At 42.9% G+C, this 20,480-nt stretch overlaps 1 protein-coding gene across 2 annotated transcripts in view; it reads right to left on the reverse strand.

The window, feature by feature from the left end:
• Positions 1-967: 967 nt before the first annotated feature.
• Positions 968-20,480, reverse strand: part of LOC134462893 (immunoglobulin-like and fibronectin type III domain-containing protein 1) — a 62,227-nt gene continuing 42,714 nt past the window's right edge. For both annotated transcript variants that reach the window (XM_063216135.1, XM_063216134.1), the window contains 15 exons: positions 19,771-19,884; positions 19,356-19,518; positions 17,813-18,085; positions 16,715-16,981; positions 16,106-16,230; positions 14,644-14,785; positions 14,211-14,504; positions 13,804-14,103; positions 13,391-13,570; positions 8,511-8,639; positions 8,266-8,345; positions 5,159-5,351; positions 3,996-4,289; positions 3,463-3,786; positions 968-1,949 (listed from right to left, as the gene is read on the reverse strand). In XM_063216135.1, the coding sequence (XP_063072205.1) occupies positions 1,945-1,949; positions 3,463-3,786; positions 3,996-4,289; positions 5,159-5,351; positions 8,266-8,345; positions 8,511-8,639; positions 13,391-13,570; positions 13,804-14,103; positions 14,211-14,504; positions 14,644-14,785; positions 16,106-16,230; positions 16,715-16,981; positions 17,813-18,085; positions 19,356-19,518; positions 19,771-19,884 (2,883 nt within the window). In that variant the 3' untranslated portion in view covers positions 968-1,944. The remainder of the gene's footprint in view (positions 1,950-3,462; positions 3,787-3,995; positions 4,290-5,158; positions 5,352-8,265; positions 8,346-8,510; positions 8,640-13,390; positions 13,571-13,803; positions 14,104-14,210; positions 14,505-14,643; positions 14,786-16,105; positions 16,231-16,714; positions 16,982-17,812; positions 18,086-19,355; positions 19,519-19,770; positions 19,885-20,480) is intronic.

Here is a 20,480-nt window from a genome sequence, read left to right on the forward strand (position 1 = left end):
AATTTCATTTTAAGCACAAACATGAGTTTTATCTCCCGGACATGTTTTGTCCCATCTCTCAAGAATCCCTGAGGTGTTAGGCGACAAAGAGTGCCTCTGTGGCAACATCAGCAGACTTGGATGAGAGGTCGGTAAGGCTCACGGTGTATGGTACAGTTATCCAATAATGCGGTTTCACGGTATACAGGTTATCGTGACACCCCTAGTTTGGAGTGAGGACTCGTACATGTGACTAGCCAACGAAAACAAGCAAGTAGGCCCAGGGTCATATTGAGTTAAACATAGATTCTCATCTTTACTGATCTTACATCTTAATGGTACATTATGCATGGGAACTTTGGTAATATCTGTTATATGTCTGAATTTGTGGCATTTTGAAAGTGTTCTCTTCTTAAAGTAGAAACATAAAAATCACCCTTTAAAGTTTCTGCTCCTTTAAAGACAAAAGACTTATACTGTAGATAAACCAGTACTGTTTTCTGAAGCACTGAGTAGTGTCCTCTAGACCTCAACTTACACATTCGGGAAAAAATGAAAATCGCAAAAAAGAACAAAAAATCTTTAATAGTGTTTTTTTTTCAATTTCACTCTCAGATACATGTGTCCCTTGGTCTGAAATCCATTCACATACACTCATATTCTATAAGCAGTTTACATAGCAATAACAAATGATGTCATCAGTCATCTGCCATTTTTAACTTCTCTCTGGTAGCTTTGTATGCACTTTATATGTCTGTATGGGTATTGTAGAGGTACTCTGGGTGTAATGGATGCTTACTGTCGATGTCTGCATGGGAAAGTAAGACACGTAATTTCAAATTCTTTGTATGACCAGTGCATGTAAAGAAATTGACAAGTTGACTTTGCTTTTGAATCACTATTTTATATTAAATGATGAAGCTCTCACTATATGCATCCAGTTTAATGTATGTGTGACTGCAGGTTTTCATCTATTACCATTTTGGACATTTGCCCATCTTTGCCCACCCATTTGCCAATAGGGCATTTGTTGCTGAGCTGAGCCCTTGATCATTTGTTTTTGAAGAATACATTTAGCTGTTTTAGGAAACATTCAGCCAGCAATTAAAACAGCAAATATGAAGGATCTTCCAATCACTTTTCTGTTGGTCAAACCAGTCCTGTTTTGGATGTGACGTTTGCATACAGAGTGTTGCTATTGCAATTACTGTTGCCCTCGGCCACGATTTATTGATGGGCTTAGGGTGATATTTTGGGATGCGCAATGAAAATGTACACTTCACATTGGTCTGTTAACTGTCCTGCGTTGGGTAAGGCAAGCATTCATTGAGTCAGGAATCTTCAGGTTACTGGAGCAGCAGAGGACAGGGACCATGCTGGGCGGGGGGCTATTAATATGACATAACAATGACGTGCTACATCTGACGTGCTAGAGAGACTGCCTGTTCTGTGGATCATCCTTGACTCCACACCCAGTGATGCAGGGGAAATGCAGGACTTGGGTTATCTGGATTGGGTTATTCCTTGAAAATTCACCATTGAAGTGTTCAGGATGGTGAGTTCTGTAGTCGCCTTCTTGGAGTCTTTTCAGTAAATGAGTGAGTGTATACAGGCAAAGCATTTTGTTGCTGACTTCGTTACATGATGGCTGTAAATGAACCTCAGACACTCAGGACTGCTAGTAATACAGTAAAGTGTCCAGTGGTATTTGTGGTATTTGTGCTATGTGAGTGGTATGATATGCTAATGTAGACCCTTTGACAAAAAAGCCATTGTTTTAATTCATTGAAATAAATTAAAGTAAGTAAATTAGAGCAAAAATATTTCTAGTAAATTCTAAGTCTAATGTCACAGCAAAGGCAATTGCAAACACACAATGTTTTATTTGTAATACACAATTTCTCTAGAGAATTTCTGTAATGGCCGTCATGACACTTCCCTGATGCAGGTGCACTGGTGATGTGTTTAATCTGAGAGAAAGGAAGAAAAACAGAAAAAAGAGAACAGACATTGGTTACAACTTTGGATTGATCGATTTTTTTATTTGATTGAAACCTTCTTCTTTGTTTATTTAGCTATTGTTTCTCAGAAAGAAATACATACAGTAGGCCAGTTGTCTCCCATGATTTTACTTCAAGGGCCACATTATGCAGAGCATAATGTATATAGTCAAAATAGCTAACAGTAACATTGTACAGTATATATTGGTGAAACTTCAATTGCCAAATTATTAGCTGTTGCACCATACTGCCCTACAGAGGAAAAGTGCAGTAACTACATATCTTGTCAAAATTGAGTTTAGACTGAAAATGGTCTTCATTACACATTTTTTATCATGTGATAAAGCTGTAATAGCTATGGTGAAAATATGTCCTGTTTTAGAGATAGGCCTATTGCTATGTCCAAGTTGCAGTAACTGCAACATCGACCGCCAAGGCTTTGAAGGCATTTTTTAGGGCAGTATATTGCCAGGATGGACTGAAGGACTAAACAAAGACCAACTGGGAGAGAGAGAGAGAGACAGAGAGGGAGAGAGAGAGAGAGAGAGAGACAGAGAGAGATAGAGAGAGAGAGATAGAGCTCTAGCATGCTCTCCAGGCCTAGACATAAAATAAATCAATGTTCCCATAAACCCCAATTCAGTCAAGGAACACACGCCATTTCCATATCGATTCTCTATTTTCTTGAACTCCTGCACTGCATCACACTTCTGGATGAACAGAAAGGAAGCAAGCTCAGGTCACAGGTGGCGGCCAGGTAGATAAAAAAGTTAGTTTCCAAGAATGCTTGTCTATATATTTGTTCTGGCTCCATTTTTTGCAGTCATACTTGAAAATCGGGTTAGTCCCCCCCAATAGTTTTCTGATGCATCGTGCATTCTCTGCTCAAATTATCTAGAATAACGCACCCCCCTCCAAACAACATATGGAAGTTATCATCCAAACTTAGAACATTACGGCGAATGAGATAAAAACGCAATGAGGATGATATCACAAATATGCAAACATAGTCCAGGGGAGAATCGTCCACATCTAACAGAGGAAATGATGCTCCAACTCTGCATAACTGCGAGCACTCAACTCTTCTAGCTGAACAGAAGGAAACATGGTTACCGTGCCTGCAGATTACAGGTTGTCAGGTAGATATAGTTGACCTTCAGGATTATTTATCCCTATTCCACCTATTCCACATTTGTTTCCTTTGTAAGGACCTCGTGTGTGCCATGCCTGAGCCGGATTTGTCCCGCGGGCCGTTGTTTGAAGACCACGGCAGTAGGCTATGTATATTAGTATAAATGTTTACTTTTATGCACAGTTGTTTTGTCCTGTATCTTTTATCTATATCTTTTCTATGAATAATTATCATAGTACTCTTTACACTTTGGTCAAGTGTTATTTCAGAACCATAATGTTTCCATTCTCCCTTGTTCGTCGTTCCGACCTGTAGTTGTGCATGTATTATTTCACTTAGATGAGCCCTCACCTTTGACGCAAACCTTAGTGGAACACTCTGCCTTGCCGTACATGTTGTTGGCCACGACCCTGTACTCTCCAGCGTCCTCGTGAGTAACTCTGAGAATGTACATGGAACAGATGCCGTGGGCATTTGTGATGTAGTAGTTTTGATTACTGTTGATGCAGATGTCGTTCAGGTACCAGGAGATATGTGGTGTCGGGCTGCCACGGATCGCACATGTCATGTAGCATTTGTAGCCTTTTGGTGGTGTGTGAACTTTCAGGGGGACCAGGATGGATGGAGGCCGCTCTAAAGACACCAGCCCAGCCATTTTGTTTGATGATGCTTGAACTGAATGGTGAAAGAAGGAAGAGGACATCATTAGTGAGATGATGTAAGACGATGTTGGATTTTGCTGGCACCATCTCACATGTTATGACAAACGTTAGAGTGTATGCCCAATATAACGACACAAGGTGTTATGGATGTCTGACATTAAGCATGCACTGGACAGTATGAATAACAACATGCTCAGTCCCATACTTGTGGAACATATTTACCTTTCAAGCTGTTGACTCCCCAGGTGGGCGAGTCTGATGGATCTGACAGACCAATGTCATTCTTGGCAAATACCCGGAAATGATACTCCCTCCCAGAGTGTATGTTAGTGGTAAAGGTGTGACAGAAAAGGCGGTCTGCTATGGTGCGCCAAACTCTGGTGTTGGACTCTTTTTCTGCAATCGTGTAGTGCAGACGGTCATCCAGCTCCTCATCAGGAGATGGTGCCCAGTTGATGATTAGCTTTCTGTGGATAATTTGCTCCAATTCCACTGGGCCTGGTTTTTTAGGCATATCTACAGTAAAAGAACAAGGAGGACCAGATATGGTTATAGTGAGTTTTGTGATGTTTCTTTCCTAAGCAGCTGCTTATCACTAACCTCAATTAATAGTAGTAATAATGATAACAACTGTATTTGTATAGCACTATATCATACAAGGCATGCAGCTCAGAGTACTTAACAAATGGGAAAAACATCAATGTTAAAGATGGAGTTAAAAAGAGAAATAGAAAAAAAGAGAGAAAGAAACAAGAAAGACTAGCAAGAAGACAAAAGAAGAAGACATAGATAGAGATTGTAGCGGCATAAGGTCCACATAGGTTGGGCCCAGGATTCTTAGAGGCATAAGGTCCTCAGTGGTTGGGTGCATTGTGAAGGATGGTGGGCAGAGTAGGTATTGCAACTATGCTGCTCATTCAAACGGCGCTGCCTATTGCCAAATTTGATATTTTCATTAATATTTACAAAGTATATATAAATACACATTGTATTTAGTATGACCAAAGTACAGCAAGTTTTCAGCTAAAAATGTCTATTTCTGGAAATTCAAAATGGCAGACCATGGAGAAGATCCCCCTTTTCATGTGTAAAAAGTGCAATTTTCCCAGGCATAATGAATAGTTGGAATTTGAAGGTTGTGGTAAGTATTAATGAAAAAAGCAAGTTTTCTGAATGTACAACACAAACTATTGAAATAAACTACTAAAAATATTACATAGTGCACCTTAAACGACATTCCAAATGGTATGTCTTCATAGAAATTCCCATGGCTTTGTTGTACGTGAAATGACGCTACAAGACACCCCTGTTGTGTTTAGTTGATCTTAGAAAATACTATATCTAGATGCGGGTGGTGTAAACTACAATTTTCTAGTGGATCTCACCTGTGACTCTGACTTCAATTTCAAAACTAGCAGAGCCACTGGAGTTCTTGGCTGTAATGGTGTAGAATCCAGAATCTGATCGTTTTGATGAAGGAATGACCAGCGTAGAGCACCCCTCGACATTGATGATGTTGACCCATGGAGCCACTGGCTCATCGTCTTTCACCCAGGTGATGTCAGGTTGAGGCTCACCCTGTGAAATGAAAAATTGTGGTTCTGGGTGCATTTGGCAATCACGCAAGACGGAAGGTAGACAAGTTGAAGTTGCAGTATGGAGTCAGTGAACTTTTGAGATACACCATGTGCAGGAGAGTGTAGTGTTGTTTACAGATACTTATTTTACCTCTTAGAAATGAACATTTAGCCATAGGGTAGTCATGGGTAAGTGGTTAAGGCGTCAGACTTGTAGCCCAAAGTTTGCCGGTTCGACTCCTGAGGGGGGGTGGGGGGTTGAGGGAATAATTAACCAGTGCTCTCCCCCATCCTCCTCCATGTCTGAGGTACCCTGAGTATGGCACCGTCCCGCCGCACTGCTCCCTTGGGCGCCATTGGAGACTGCCCCCTTGCACGGGTGAGGCATAAATGCAATTTCGTTGAGTGCAGTGTGAACACTTGTGTGCTGTGGAGCGCTGTGTCATAATGACAATGGGAGTTGGAATTTTCCAGTTGGGCTTTCACTTTTTCTCATATGTGTTCAGCTAGCTGCTGACTGGACTCGTAGGATTTAATGTTATTTGCTAGCTTGGAGGTAAAATGTGCACTGCCAGACTTAAAGAATGGCAGGAAGAAAAACTCAATTATGTAACTGAAGGAGAGGTGTAATATGAGCTTATTTCCAAAATGGTACAGTATCGCTTTAAGAGCCATGTACCCACAACATCATTCATGTGGCACAATGTACACTGACACTGTTTCTCAAAGTCAAGTGTGTCCCTCTTTGAGTGCCACAATCTTGAATTCATGTACTCTCTAGGCGAAGCTCAAAGCCTTAGAAACAGGGGAGGAGAGAGAGGGGGGGGGGGGGGGGCATAGGGTCCAGAAACCCCGGGCCTCACCACTAAGGTAGCTCGAAGGTAGCTCACCAATGGCTTTGGATTTCTAAACACCTCAGAGGTCGCATTTGCGATATTTCAGTATTTTTTAAGTAGTTCAGTATTATGCTTAACAGCAAAGTTGGTGTTAAATGCCTTTATTGCCGGTATTTTTTAATCATTAGGTGTGAGGGGGGCCTCTGACACATCTCTGACCGCCCCCCCCCCCTGTCACAATACCAGTGCTCCGCCCCTGCTTAGAAACAATCAAGAACTACGCCCTTCCTTGCATTCAGCTCTCTCCCCTTCTAAGAGACTTTTTCAATGTTCATGTGCGATTCTCCCCATTGCTTATGCGTTTGCTGCTTTGTCTATTCACACAACTGTAATCATGTTTCGCACTTCCCTTCAGATGGATGTTTGATCCACTTGTGTTTTATTACACATTTCCAGTAACTAGTAACTGTAGATTACACTAGAATGAGGAGACAAAAGGCTACTGCTTATTTTGTTGTAACAGTATAATAAAGATTTCGAAGTCGAGGAGACAAGCTGCGTTTTCATCTTGTGGTGTTGAAAGTTAAAGTGGATATTTATCCAAAGCCTTGACAATAGCAAGATAATCAGGCTAGAGTTCACGTTTCGTCTCCTCTTGATCGGCAACTATACTGTATTTTTAGGCTTGACTGATTGTGTCCTTTGACATCAAGTAAAATCTGCGCCATGAGATTTCAACTCGTAGCTATACATTTATATGTAGCTTCGTAAACTAAATGAGGTGTGGACTTTAAGAATGCTAATGCATAAATCAGTGACGTGAATGGTACAATCCACATCTTTGCTTTTTTGGCGTCAGCTCTCTCCATTTTGAAGGAGCTTTCCAATGTTCACACCAGCGTTTAATTTGCCTGTCCAAACCTTTCATCTCAATTAGCTCATCATTTATCTGCAGTCCCATTAATTGTTTTCGCTTGTTATTCCAGCATGATATTGTACAATCAGCTAACAGCCAGTTTTCAGCGTGCTGCTGCTTAGTTATCCAACGAAAGGGAATGGGTCTCGTTCTGCTCTTGCCTAGAAATCTAGATGCCCCTAACTGCCGCAGAACACACCCACAACCCTAGTGATGGTCACTCAATCACACAGCCCTCCCCTTCATGGGCTTCACACACTCATGGTGCCCCTCACGCAACTGCCCATCATGCTTCTCCCATGCAGTGTGTCCCACCATCATCTCCACGCATCACTGGGGTCCCTTGCACCAGGATCACCAAATCCTGGTGGTCCCCTACATGGAATTATGGGTCATACACACCATGGATACGCTTCTGATGGCGTCATGGTAACCGTCCCACTTTTGTAGCGAAGGAGAGTGGAGTTGCCCAGCCGGGACTCCAACCTTCTGGGGTAGTAAACTGGGGCCCTGACCTTTACACCAAAGTGCCGGACTGGTTGGCATAACAGCCAGAAGACACCCACAACCCTAGTGATGGTCGCTCCATCACACACACATCTGCACATCAGCAAACTGCAAGTGGTGGCTCAGATGGTAGAGGACCCTGTTTGGCAAGGTTGCAAGTTAAAGACCTACTCTGCCTCATCCAACCAATGTGTCCATGCGCAAGACATTTAACCTGAAATTGCTCTGGTGGCAGGGGCCAACTGGCCCATTTAACATTTCTTGCTAATGGCAGTTGTTACAAGCACTGTAGAAATGTGTGTCCTGTGGTGTTCGCATCTTCACATTCAAAACAGGCAAATCATATAAATTATTCATTTTTGTTCATTGTAACAATCTATATTCTAGGGCTGTAACGATATTGGATCAAACCGAGGAATCGTGATACTCAGTCACGATACTGTATCGTAATGTAAGGAGGCAGTATCGTGATACACCCTTTCAGAGTTTTGTTATCCTTCCGTCCAGAAAACAACCATATGATACATTGTAATAGTGCTTTCAAGCTTGAAATGAGATACATTTCAGAAATCGTGGGGTGTATCGAACCGTAGGTAAAAAATCGTGATATGAACCGAATCGTGAGTCGAGTGTATCGTTAAAGCCCTAGTTCTTACCTCAAAATCCATCTTGATTCTCATTGCATTTCCTGCCCTTATGACCAGGAAGTTATCTGGATTCAGGAAACGGGGTTTCACTGCGGGGGGGGGACGGGGGGGGGGGGGTATGAGATGTTATTTTTTTTGCATTACTATACATGAGGATTGTGGAGAGAAATTGTGGATTAAAATCACCAGGGATTTCTAAGTCACCACACAGATACCACAAACCCCTCAAATTAATTTTCTAACAATGTACATACTTTTTGGGTTTCTTGCAGCCACCATTGCTGAAGGTGGGCTGGGTTCTCCTGCTCCATACATATTAATGGCTGCCACTCTGAACTGATATTCAGCCCCTTCAGATATGTCCTTTACTGCACTCTTCAGAGCTGTAAAAGAATAACAAGCCTGACTGATTTGCAAGACATAGGCAGGTGTTGTATAGTTGCTCAATTCTGAAGGACTGAACATGCAAGATATGACCTGAACATGCAAGATATTACAATTCTGGCATTGGTAGAAACTTCCCATTTTGACGTTAGATGAGTTCGAAGGATGACATTCACCCTTTTCCACAAGCACAACCACATGGTTGCAAGTGTGTGTGTGTGGAGTTTGTCATGGTCAAAGTCAGCTTTTACTATGGATAGCTGGCTTGCTGTTTTGATGAATATACTTTAGTAAGATATTGACACCTTCCTCTTATATATAGCTTCCAAAAGCACACCCATGCATGTGTTCTGAAAATCTGGCAACGCAAGGCCCTTACTGTCATGGTTACTCTGGCAATTACTATACGAGCTATACTATACTATACTATATCAGCGAGAGCGGGGCGGAAGATGATTCAATTGCAGACAACACGGCAAGTCAAGGCAAGAAGGAAGTGGAACAGGGACCTTGCATCGCCCACTACTTCCTAAGAAGCAAGTTGAGTCAGTCGAGCGAAGTTCAGCGGCAGAACGAAACCACAGTCCGCAGAACATCGACCCCCCCTGTCCCAGAGGAGTAGGAATCAAGCACAGCCTCATCTACAGCATCACACAAGAGAGACCAAGACCCAGGAGCGTAAGCCACCCATCAACTGGCCAAAATCCTGTGAGAAAAAGGTGTGGGTGTGTGTGACATCATCCTGCAGGTGGAGCAGCTCCGTGGAGATGCAGTGAAGAAACTGGAGAGTCTTGGGGACCTCATCTACAGCTACGGAGCAGAGTGCTTCGGTGTTGTGGAGAAAAAGAGGAGTACACCATCCATCCCTACGCAGTCCAGGAGACAGCAGGAAATAACTTGACTGGTCTAGGAAAGAAGGTAGCTGAAGAAACAGTGGAGGAAAGCCACAGAGAAGGAGAAGGAGGGCATAAACGTGCTGCATGCAGAAATCAAGAACCACTGAGGAGAGCTGAAAACCTGAGAAAGAGTTGCAGAAAGAAGAAACGGGCCAGATCAAACTTCTTCAAAGACCCTTTCAAGTTTTTGAAGGGGCTGTTCGCGAAAGAGAAAGAGAAAGTGTCAATCTCCAAGCAACAAAGGAAGACCTTGAAGCCCACCTGTCACAAACACAATCTGACTGGCTCCGACATGAACAGGTCACGCTTATACACGACATGCTACCGTAGCCTCCTCCAAAACATCAGCTAGACGTCAGCCCTCCCAAGTGGAGTGAGGTCGAAAGAGTGGTACGCTGAGCAAGAGCATCCTCCTCCCCTGGTCTCCTAAGGAGTGCCTTACAAGCTCTATAAGTATGCACCGGACGACCTGCGTTTCCTTTGGCGACTCATGAGGGTGTGGCTGAAGCAGACAATACCAACAGTCTGGCGGAGGGCAGGGAGCATCTTGATCCCAAAGGGAAAAGATATCAGCCAGTTTCGCCAAATCAGTCTCCTGAACGTAGAGATAAAATCTTCTTCAGTGTAGTGGCTCGCAGGTTGACCACCTACCTGGACATGTACCACTATATTGACACGTCAGTGCAGAAAGCAGGCATGCCAGGCTTTCCTGGTTCTGAGGAGCACCTGAGCATGATATGCCACCAAGTCCAGGCCATGGGAGAGACCTGCACGTCGTTTTCCTGGATCTGGCCAATGCTTTTGGCTCAGTCCCACACAATGACTTATCAGCCACTTTTTTTCAATATATTACATTACATTACATTGCACATAGCTGACGCTTTCATTTATTCAAAGCCACTTACAGATATTATTTTTCAGGGTATTGGTTACAGTCCCTGGAGCAATGTGGGGTTCGGTGACTTGCTCAAGGGCACTTCAGCCATGGATGGAGATGTAGGGAGAGGTCAGGAGGGATTCGAACCAGCAACCCCTAGATTGAGAGACCAACTCTTTAACCACTAGGCCACGGCTGCCCCATTCAACATTCAACTTCAACGTTCCCCATGCTATCACTGCCCTCTTCAGAGCCTACTTCGTAGATGTGCAGATATACCTGTCAGCAGCGGAGTACACCACAGCTTGGCAACAACTGAGGTGGGAATCATAGCAGGATGCACCATTTCCCCGCCAGCCTTCACCTCATGGAGGTCATCATCCGTGCATTTCAGTGGGTGGTGGGAGGAGAGCAGCTAAAACCAGGCCTTCGACTCCCTCCCATTAGAGCATACATGGATGATATGTACCATCCCACCATCCCATGCACAATACAACTGCTCAGGAAGTTGCAAGATAACATCGAGTGGGACCCGGATGAAGTTTAAGCTGAGCAAGTCCCGGAGCCTATAGATTGTCAAGGGGAAGCTTTTGGAGCAAGGACTCGGTCCAGGTGGAACAGCTCAGACAGGATGCATCCAGCTGTCTTCAGAAAATCAATAACACAATGCTCCCTGGCAGGCTGAAACTTTGGTGCCTTCAGTTTGGTCTCATACCTCGGTTGATGTGGCCTCTGACCATCTACGAGGTGCCGATGTCAAAGGTCAACAAGCTTGAGAGATTGGTCAGCTCCTTTGCCAGGAAATGGCTAAGTCTTCCCAAGTGCATTACCAACATAGCACTCTATGGGAAAGGGATCTTGGAGCTTCCGCTGTCCAGTCTCACAGAGAAGTACAAGAGCAGCAAAGCAACACACCAGGCCAAATTGTCCCTTAAACACAGAGACATTGTTGGCCATGTGCTAATAGGAAGAGGCGGCAAAGAGCAAAGAGCAAACCTGCCTGGTGCAAGGCATCGCCATTACAGCGACGTGGGCTTGTGGTCGTGGAGATCCGCAGAGAAGAGCAGGCTGCTAGGTGAGCAAAGGCCGTCTCACAGGGAAAGCAGGGAAAGCTGCCTCCACCTTCCTCCCATTCCGCATCTTCTGGGCAGTTTGTCAATGAGGAGGAGAAGCAACCAAAGATACGCCCACCAAAATCAAAGCCTGGACAAACTAGGAGCAGTATAAGACTGGAGACTCCTGGTAGACCTGGAGCAGAGACTCTGCATACCAGTGGCGATTGCCATGACCAACCTCAGGCCAGACCTCGTGCTGTGGTCCCTTTCAGTTCGAAGAGTCTACATCGTAGAGCTCCCAGTGCCCTGGGAGGACAACCTTGGTGAGGCCTTCGAACGCAAGAAGCTATGGTATGCTGAACTGGCAGCAGATGCTGAACAACGGGGCTGGAAGGCCATAGTTCTCACTGTAGAGATGGGCTGCAGAGGTTTCGTGGGCAGATCTGTGACCAGTCTCATCAAGGACATGGGAATCAGGCCAGGCCCAATGCCAATCCATCAAAGCCCTTTCTGGTGCTGCTGAAAGAGAAAGCCAGTGGCTCTGGATATGAAGGAGAGCCAAAACCTGGGCTCTGATATGAGATGACACAAGTGGTGTGCAGTCTAGAAGGGGGTATTGCAGAGGGGGGCACACTTGGGATGCTAGGTGTTGCTTTTGAATCCCCTTGAGGTGTCGTGGGCCTGTCAACGAAACACTGGTGATGGGCGGCGCCCACCTGACGACACCAATGACACCCTTACCCCCTCCTACCCATCCTGTGATGACTATCAGCCCGACCCACCTTTCTGAGGTAAACAAGGACTGTAACACCTAGTCCCAGGTATGCAGTCAGGCACAAGCTTGACTCAGGGAGGAGGACGTCCCTGCCATGCAGAGCTCAAGGCACTTTGGGAAAATGACATCATATCCTGTGTTTTTAAAACTATCACTCGGGCTATTACTATGGCTTATTCATGGTTTTTCTGGGGGGTAACCAAGAAATCTGTGGATCCGGTTTAACCATCGTTTTACTATAAATTAATCATGGATAATGGTTATTCATGGTTTCACTATAGTCACAAACCATGTATAAAAACCAATTAGTTAATTGTGGGTTTTGTGGTTACCCAAAAAAACCTTGAAAATTTGTGGGCAGCTGTGGTATAATGATTAGGGAATTGGAAGTTGCAGGCTCGAATCCTACCCTTTTGTGGAAAAAGTTCACACTTTTCTTCCTTCAAGTTATTTTTTTCTTTTTATTCATTCACTGGCAATCATGATGACGTTTCGACCTCTCGGTCTTCCTCAGATTCACTGACAAACACAGGCTTGACACATTATTTACAACCCAAGACCGAGAGGTCGAAACGTCATCATGCTTGCCAGTGAATGTATAAAAAGAAAAAAATAACTTAAAGAAGAAAAAATCCAAAGGAGTGTGCAAACTTTTTTCCTACAAAACTTTTTTGTTCAGCACCAGGGATTGAGCCCAAAATAACTCTACAATCGAATCCCATCCTTACCTCTCCCTACACCTCCATCTATGGCTGAAGTGCCCTTGAGCAAGGGCACTTAACCCCACATTGCTCCAAGGACTGTCACCAATACATGCTTAAGATAAAAAATAAGTGTCAGCTAAGTGTAATTTGATGAATAACTATAAACCATGGTAAAGCCATGGTTCATTTTCAGAGTAAAACAATGGTTAATTTTCGTAAGGCTATAGTTAAACCATAGTCAAACCATGATTGAACCATAGTCACTGTAGTCATAGTGACCCATGCTAAAAAAAACCCATCATTTTTGTTTCCTTTTCATTTTGCAAGGGGGAATGCAGTACAGCAGGTGGTAGGCCAAAATTAGCTCGTGAATTGATGAAGGAGTTAGATAACACATGATTCTGCTGTTAGAATGAACAGTGGATAAACTTGTCAGTAACTACCGTCAATTGGATCATTCACTGCATTTAGAGCAATCCATTGGTTTAAGTCTTTTTTTCGTTTCTCCAACTGGTATCCAATGATTGGCTCCCCAAAGTCTTCCTCTGGAGGTTCCCATGTCAAATTGATGCAGTTCTTAAAAGCACTTTCCACCTTTGGTGCGGCTGGTGGACCAGGGAAGACTATGGAAAAATGAAACAAAATCATGGTTAAGACTGCTGTACTGAATCAGTCATTTCAATGCTTTACATGGTAAGTCTTCAGAGTGTTTTAGTGTGCTAGCAGCTGATTGTGGCATTGTTATGTATTGTCTGCATTTGACAGCCATCATCCATCATCATCACACAAGCTTCTTTTGTCCTTTTGGAAATGGACCCCCTTGACAGTCAGGGCTGTGGATTGGATTGACCATTACCCAGGATTCCTGCCATGATGGTTTCCGTTCCAAGGGCATCGCTGATGCCCAACGCGTTCTGGGCGTAAATGCGATAAATGTAGTTCTTGCCATGTGCGACATTGCGATCTCTGTATATCAGTTTGTTTGCAGCGTTATCTCCCAATTTCTTCCACATGGGCTGGCCCACTTGCTGTCGCTCGATGATGTAGTTGGTGACTGGAGAATTGCCGTCGTCTTTTGGTGGTTTCCAATGCAGTTCAATAAGATTGGAAGAACTGTCAACGATGTCCACTGGACCCTCTGGTGGCCCAGGTTTATCTGCAGGTTGCATGACAAAAATGCATTTCTTTTGTGATACTGGATGCTGGAACTGCTACTTAGGACAATGTGTTGTTCTTGTCTGGTATTGCACATGTTTTTCCTACCTAAGACAATGAGTCTGCTAGTTGCCTCACAAACGCCAAATGGGTTTTTTAGTTGAATTTTGATTTTCCCCTCATCACTGCGAATGCAGTCTCTTATTTGAAGCCGAGCAAGTGCTGGATCCTTGTGGATCTTTACTCCACCTCCATCATGCAGTTCAGCGCCATCTTTGAACCATTTGATTTCAAGGCCCTCTTGAGGGAGGAATGGCATTTTCCATGATGCATGTTGGCCCACTTTCACAATTACTGGCTTCGAAAACTTGTGCAAGTCGTCAGGGTCAAATTCCGGTGCATCTGTGAAGCAAAAGAGAAGTGTAAAAGAAGTGTAAATATTTAAAAATCAGCCATTCATTTAAGACGTATTTTACTTATTTTCAGAATGCTTCTTTTGGCCTCAGTCTTGCAACAGTCATGGTAATGAAATAAAACGTACCTCCAACAAACAAAGAGGCCGATGATTTGGCATCTCCTGCCACGAAAGTGTATTGCCCTGAAAGATCATCTCTAGCACTGTGAATGATCAGTTTATGATGGACACCATCCCTTACAAGGGTCACTCCGCCACCACTTGTCAACTAAACAGAAGATATAAGGTTTGTTAATATCTTTAACTATCATGATAACAAGAGAAGAGCGTCTTTGGTTGCTGCTGTTTACATCACAAAGCAGCACATTTTAACCTATATATTGTTTTAACATTAGAATGGTGTTCCATTCAGATACTTTTGAGTAGTACTTGAACTGTACAGTGTTCTGATGAAGTTGTTTCGTGTGTCTTCTTTACCACACTGAGTCCAACTAGTAGAGCTGTTAAGGCCCCAAATGCATGGGTATTGTGCACAAGATGATGAAAATATGGTATTTTTCTCCTGACACCATAAGCTTTCCTTTAAGATCTGGAGGCTTGGTGTTTATGCTCCTACTTGTGTTCTGTTGGCCCTGGATCTATTCTTTTTAGTGAAGCATAAGTAGTATTGGAGAAGTCCAATTTGAAGTTAGATATTGGCCCTAAAACTTAAAGGCACAGTATTTATTTTTTTAGTAGTATATTTCCAGAATGTATGCTGCCCATTTTCCATGTGCATTCACCACTGCCATCAATTTCATGGATTTCTGTATGATTTGGAAATGTACAATTTTTATACATGAGAAAGGCGGATCTTCTCCATACTGCCATTTTGAATGACAGTAATGGCTGCAAAACTTACTCTACTTTGTTCAGATCCGTTAATATTAGTTTATCACTCAGTAAATATTCATGAAGAAATTCAATTTGTGAATAGGCAGCATACATTTAAAAAAGGTATCTCAAGTAATTTCTATAATTTTGTATAACTTAAATATTTTTGTTTGTCATTATGATTAAAGGGACAGTTTGGTCAATTTCAACATGCAGTTATATTGCTCACGCTACCCTTGACTTGTCAGTACCTGGTGATGCCACATTTTTCGGCTCAGCCCTTTCCGAGATATGAGCAATTCTAATGGGGGCAGCGTTTGTTTACATTTTTAAAAAATGAAACATAGGCCAACTCCAAATATTTTCCCAAAAGGTACTGCTGTTTGCTAGTTGTCTGCTGATGTTTTATAACCTTTTGGATGTTTTTGGGAATAAATAAAAATGTTTTTTTGAAATGTAAACAAAGACCTGCCCCCATTACAATGACCAGGATCTCGGAAACGACTGAAGAAGAAGAAAAAAAAATCTCAGGCACTGACAAGTCCAGGGTAGTGTGAGCATTACAACTGCATGTTGAAATTGACCAAACTGTCCCTTTAATATTACATCTACTTGAACTACTACATTATTGTACTTATCCTTAAACATCATAATCTGAAGTTAAAGCATATGTAAATTAATGTAATTTACTATTAGACATTTAGAGTGGACTTACCTCTTCCCCATCCTTATACCAAACTCCATCTCTTTCACCGCTTAGCGTACAAGTCAATTCTGCTGGTTGACCGCGGGTTGCATATGTGTCAGTTAACCCTTGGACCATGGATACTTGCATGTCTTCTACCATGGTTGACAGTACATTAGAAGAGGGTAGAAGGTAGAACAAAGTTAGATTATATACATTGGATGGATGTCATCCTGGCCTGAGCTAGTAAACCATTTTGAAATGTTATTTTTTTCAAGTAGGATGATTATCAATATTCTGAACATATAATTGGCTTTACAGCCGTCTCAATCTTAAGTCAGATCCTGCTCTTTATTGTGGACAGTGAAATAGTCCAGTTAGCCCAAATATGAATACCACAGTTATAGTTACTATTTTCACAGTATTAAATGCAAATAATACAATTATTTAACAGTGAGATGTCAGTGTGGGTGTAAAACAATGTAGTGTCATGAACTGTGTTGTAAACATGTCAGTTTCTTCATATGCACTGGTCATAAAAGGAAATTGAAATTACGTTTCTCTTTCGATACCATGAAAGGACAGACATACACAGGATTGTTACAAATTGACACCAAAGTGCAAGACAGGACTTCTTACCTGCAAGAGCACCTTTGCCTTGGGAGTCAGATCCCAGCCCTCCATCACCATCTTTCCCAGATCCATCTCCTGATCCGTTTCCCAGTCCAGATCCATCGCCCAAACCAGATCCATCTCCGGCTCTTGCGGCTGCGTCTCTCTCGGCCTGAGCCCTTCTCTGGGCCTCCAGGTCGTCCTTCTCCTTCTGCAGCCTTGCCCTCTCCGCTGCCAGTCTTGCTGCCTCATCATCATCACCACTCCCTTTGCCCTTGCGTCTGTTCGGATCCTCTGAACCAGTACAGGACAGGAAGATTTCACGCAGACACACGTGCATGCACACACAAGGTTATGAGCCAGATGAAAGCGTAAAAAAGAATTGCATATAACTTCTCAGTATATGGTAAGAACTTTTTTTGTTGATTGAAAGTGACTTTGACTTTGTCTGGACTATTTTGGACATTTTGTCAACACCCAACCACATCTTTTTTACGTATGACCATAGTGTGCAATGCCCTAATGCTTATTGCAACCTGCTGTGAATTTATAACGCAGTACTTTCATGTCTCTTGTTGTCCTCTGAGCACTGGACCTTTGCTTCAAGTTTGAATTTAAAAGAGCATATCAAGAAGGAGGAAATATGGCAGTTCAAACAAGATCACTTCAACTATTGGGATCAGTGTTGCCAAATTAGTGACTTTGTCGTAGATTTAGCGTATTTTTGACGTCCCTGGCAACTAAAATCATCATTTAGCAGACTAGCACCTATAGTGACTTTTTGGTGCATCTGGCAACCTTTTAAAACAGACATTTTCAGTGACAAAATCATTGTTTTTCAACATAATTGTGACTGCGCCGCTGTCAGAAGCGTTTCCCACGGTTAAGCAGGGCTGCAGATTAGCTCTGATCTCCAAAAAGTATCTAGCACCACCCATTTCTACTGTGGCCGAAGGCATGTGGGAACGTTTTCTGTAGATCAGCGCGTCGTGCGTGACGCTGTGACGTCATACGTAACGTCATGACGTCATCTAGCGACTTTTCAGTGATCCAATAGTGACTTTGGCTGATTTTCTTTTGGCAACACTGATTTGAATCAATACAGTATATAAATTAAGAGCTCACCTTCAACCTCCAGTATGGCTTTGCTTATCACTGTTCCCGCGATGGCAGTGATGATACCTTGGTCTGCCAGTTCAAGGTCTTTTATCACAAGTCTGTGGGTCTTCTTGTCTTCAGACACAATGATATCACATTTCTCGCCTTCTTCCAATGCAACATCATTCTTGTACCACATGATCTTACTGACTGGAGCAGACAGAACACACTCAAATGCAGCATCCTCGCCCTCCTTGGCTTTGCAGTCTTTGAGAGCTGAGGAAAACTCAACATCATGGACTGAGGAATAAAACAGAAGAAAACAAAATCACTTGCTGCCACATCTTCACTGCTGCTGGCCTCCACAAGTCTACACACACACACACACACACACACACACACACACACACACACACACACACACACACACACACACACACACACACACAGGGAAGGCGACAGGGGGAATCAGATGTCCATGGCCCAGGGAGAGGTGTTTGTGGGGGGTATTGGGTCCTCATTACCTACTTTCAACTAAATTCTCTTTATTTGCCTTATTTGCTGATGGAGTGACAGACCACTAATATCACAGAACCGGTCAAATGTCCAACATTTAAGATTCTATGTGCGTTAGACCAACCGTATCTCACTCATTTCGTGAAGTATTCACGAAAAAAATAGATTCATTTTCGTGGTGCATTCACGTTATTGCCCGCCTTTCGTAAAGTCTTCACGAAAATAATAGATTAATTTTCACGCTGCCACTTGAATTGCCCGACTGTTGCCTAGCGACCCACTAGTTTGATGCCCTTTCAGTAGCCTACCGTCACATGGTAATCAAACATTTCAAACAAGCAATTTAGGGTTAGGTTTAGGGTCAAGGTTAGGGTTAAGGTTAGGGTTAGGGTTAGGTTTAGGGTTAAGTAGGGTTAAGGTTAGGGTTAGGTTTAGGTTTAGGTTTAGGTTTAGGGGACATAAGGTGTAACTACCGAAAGGGCGTCGAATTAGTGAGTCTTAGGGTTAGGGTTAGGGTTAGGGTGTATCAGCAGTGTTCTGTCAGCACCCCCTCCCCGCCCCTGCAGACGTTTGGATAACCATAGCAGCAGTGGGGCAATTCAAGTGAATAGGCAGCGTGAAAATTAATCTTTTATTTTCGTGAAGACTTTACGAAAGGCGGGCAATAACGTGAATGCACCACGAAAATGAATCTATTATTTTCGTGAAGACTTTACGAAAGGCGTGAGATAGGGCTCGTTAGACATGTTCAACAGAGAAAGATCTAATTTGGCAGGATTCCAACAACTTAAAAGATGGTCATTGATTAAAAAAAAACAAAAAAACAAAAAACAAAGATTGATACACAAGATATATTTGCAAACGGAAGGTGAGTGGGATAACAGTCTTGGAGGACAACCGGTTTGTTGAAGTTAATGTCTTGGCAGTTCTACGTCTAAGCCTCCACCTTGCACACACACACACCTGAGTCTGAGCTAAACAAATTATTAAGCATATGTTGTGTGTGGTGGATCACAGAGTGTAAACTTGATTGCATATACAGTATGGTACATACCTTTGAAATTAGTTGACATTATATTTGAATCTTCCACATCCACCTGGTATATACCCCCATCATTTAGCCCAAGGTCTTTTATGCTGAACTTATAATTGTCACCATTTTGGTCGAGGTTATATTTACCCTGACCGTCAGTGCCATAGTCAAGCATGACACCATCCTGTATTAAAAGCAGACATAAAACAGATAGCAATCAGAGATGCCAACCTGGGCCCCTGCCCAGTGTTGAATGCATGTGATGTTGTGCATTTGGTGCCACCCGCAAGTGATCTAAGGCAGACACACAGACAAAAAGACAGACGGACAGGCCATTGTTATATATGAAATACATATAAAAAACAACATAAAGGGCCCCACTACCGATCGTTGCCCCTCACACCGTGAGCCACTACCAACACCCCTGGTACATCACCTTATACAAGAGCACTTCACTGTTAGGATTCTTCAGCTTCATGTTCAGTCCAAACTCAGCAGTTCCGTCAGTTCTCACTTCGATCTGTTTCATCTTGTCAACTTGCTCAACAACCTACAGTACAATACAGGCCAAAAGTTTGGACACACCTTCTCATTCATTGCATGTCTTTATTTTCGTCTCTATTTACAGTTCATTGTACATTTTCGTGGAGGGCATCTAAACTGAACTAAATTAACACATGTAAAATGATGTGCTTAACACAAAATATCAATTTTAGCAGTTGTCCAAAAGCGATGTCAGCTGTCTATCTACAGTACATGGCGTCACCAGTTAAAAGAAGCATATTTTTGTCTATTTCATCCAATAACCAGTGTTGCCAGATTGTGGGGTTACCCGCCCAATTGGGCTACTTGGAATGGCCGTCTGCGGGTAAAAACAGAAAAATTGGCCATTTGGTGTTTTTACCCTGCAGTTTTGTGCACATAGAAACCAATGCAATTTGTTGAAATTGGGGGGGAATTAAGCGTGTTTTGGTTTTTTTTGAGAACCTTTTGGGCGGGATTTAATCAAACACATCTGGTAACACTGCCAATAACTCACTAGAGATAAGTGGCAAGAGGTATACACAAAAAGTCAAACATGTCAATGTCATGTCCAGAGCAAATAAAACAAATTCATGGTTTAACACTTTAAAATAATGGGCCCTT

Source organism: Engraulis encrasicolus, chromosome 14 (genome assembly GCF_034702125.1).
Source record: "Engraulis encrasicolus isolate BLACKSEA-1 chromosome 14, IST_EnEncr_1.0, whole genome shotgun sequence".
Classification (NCBI taxonomy): domain Eukaryota; kingdom Metazoa; phylum Chordata; class Actinopteri; order Clupeiformes; family Engraulidae; genus Engraulis; species Engraulis encrasicolus.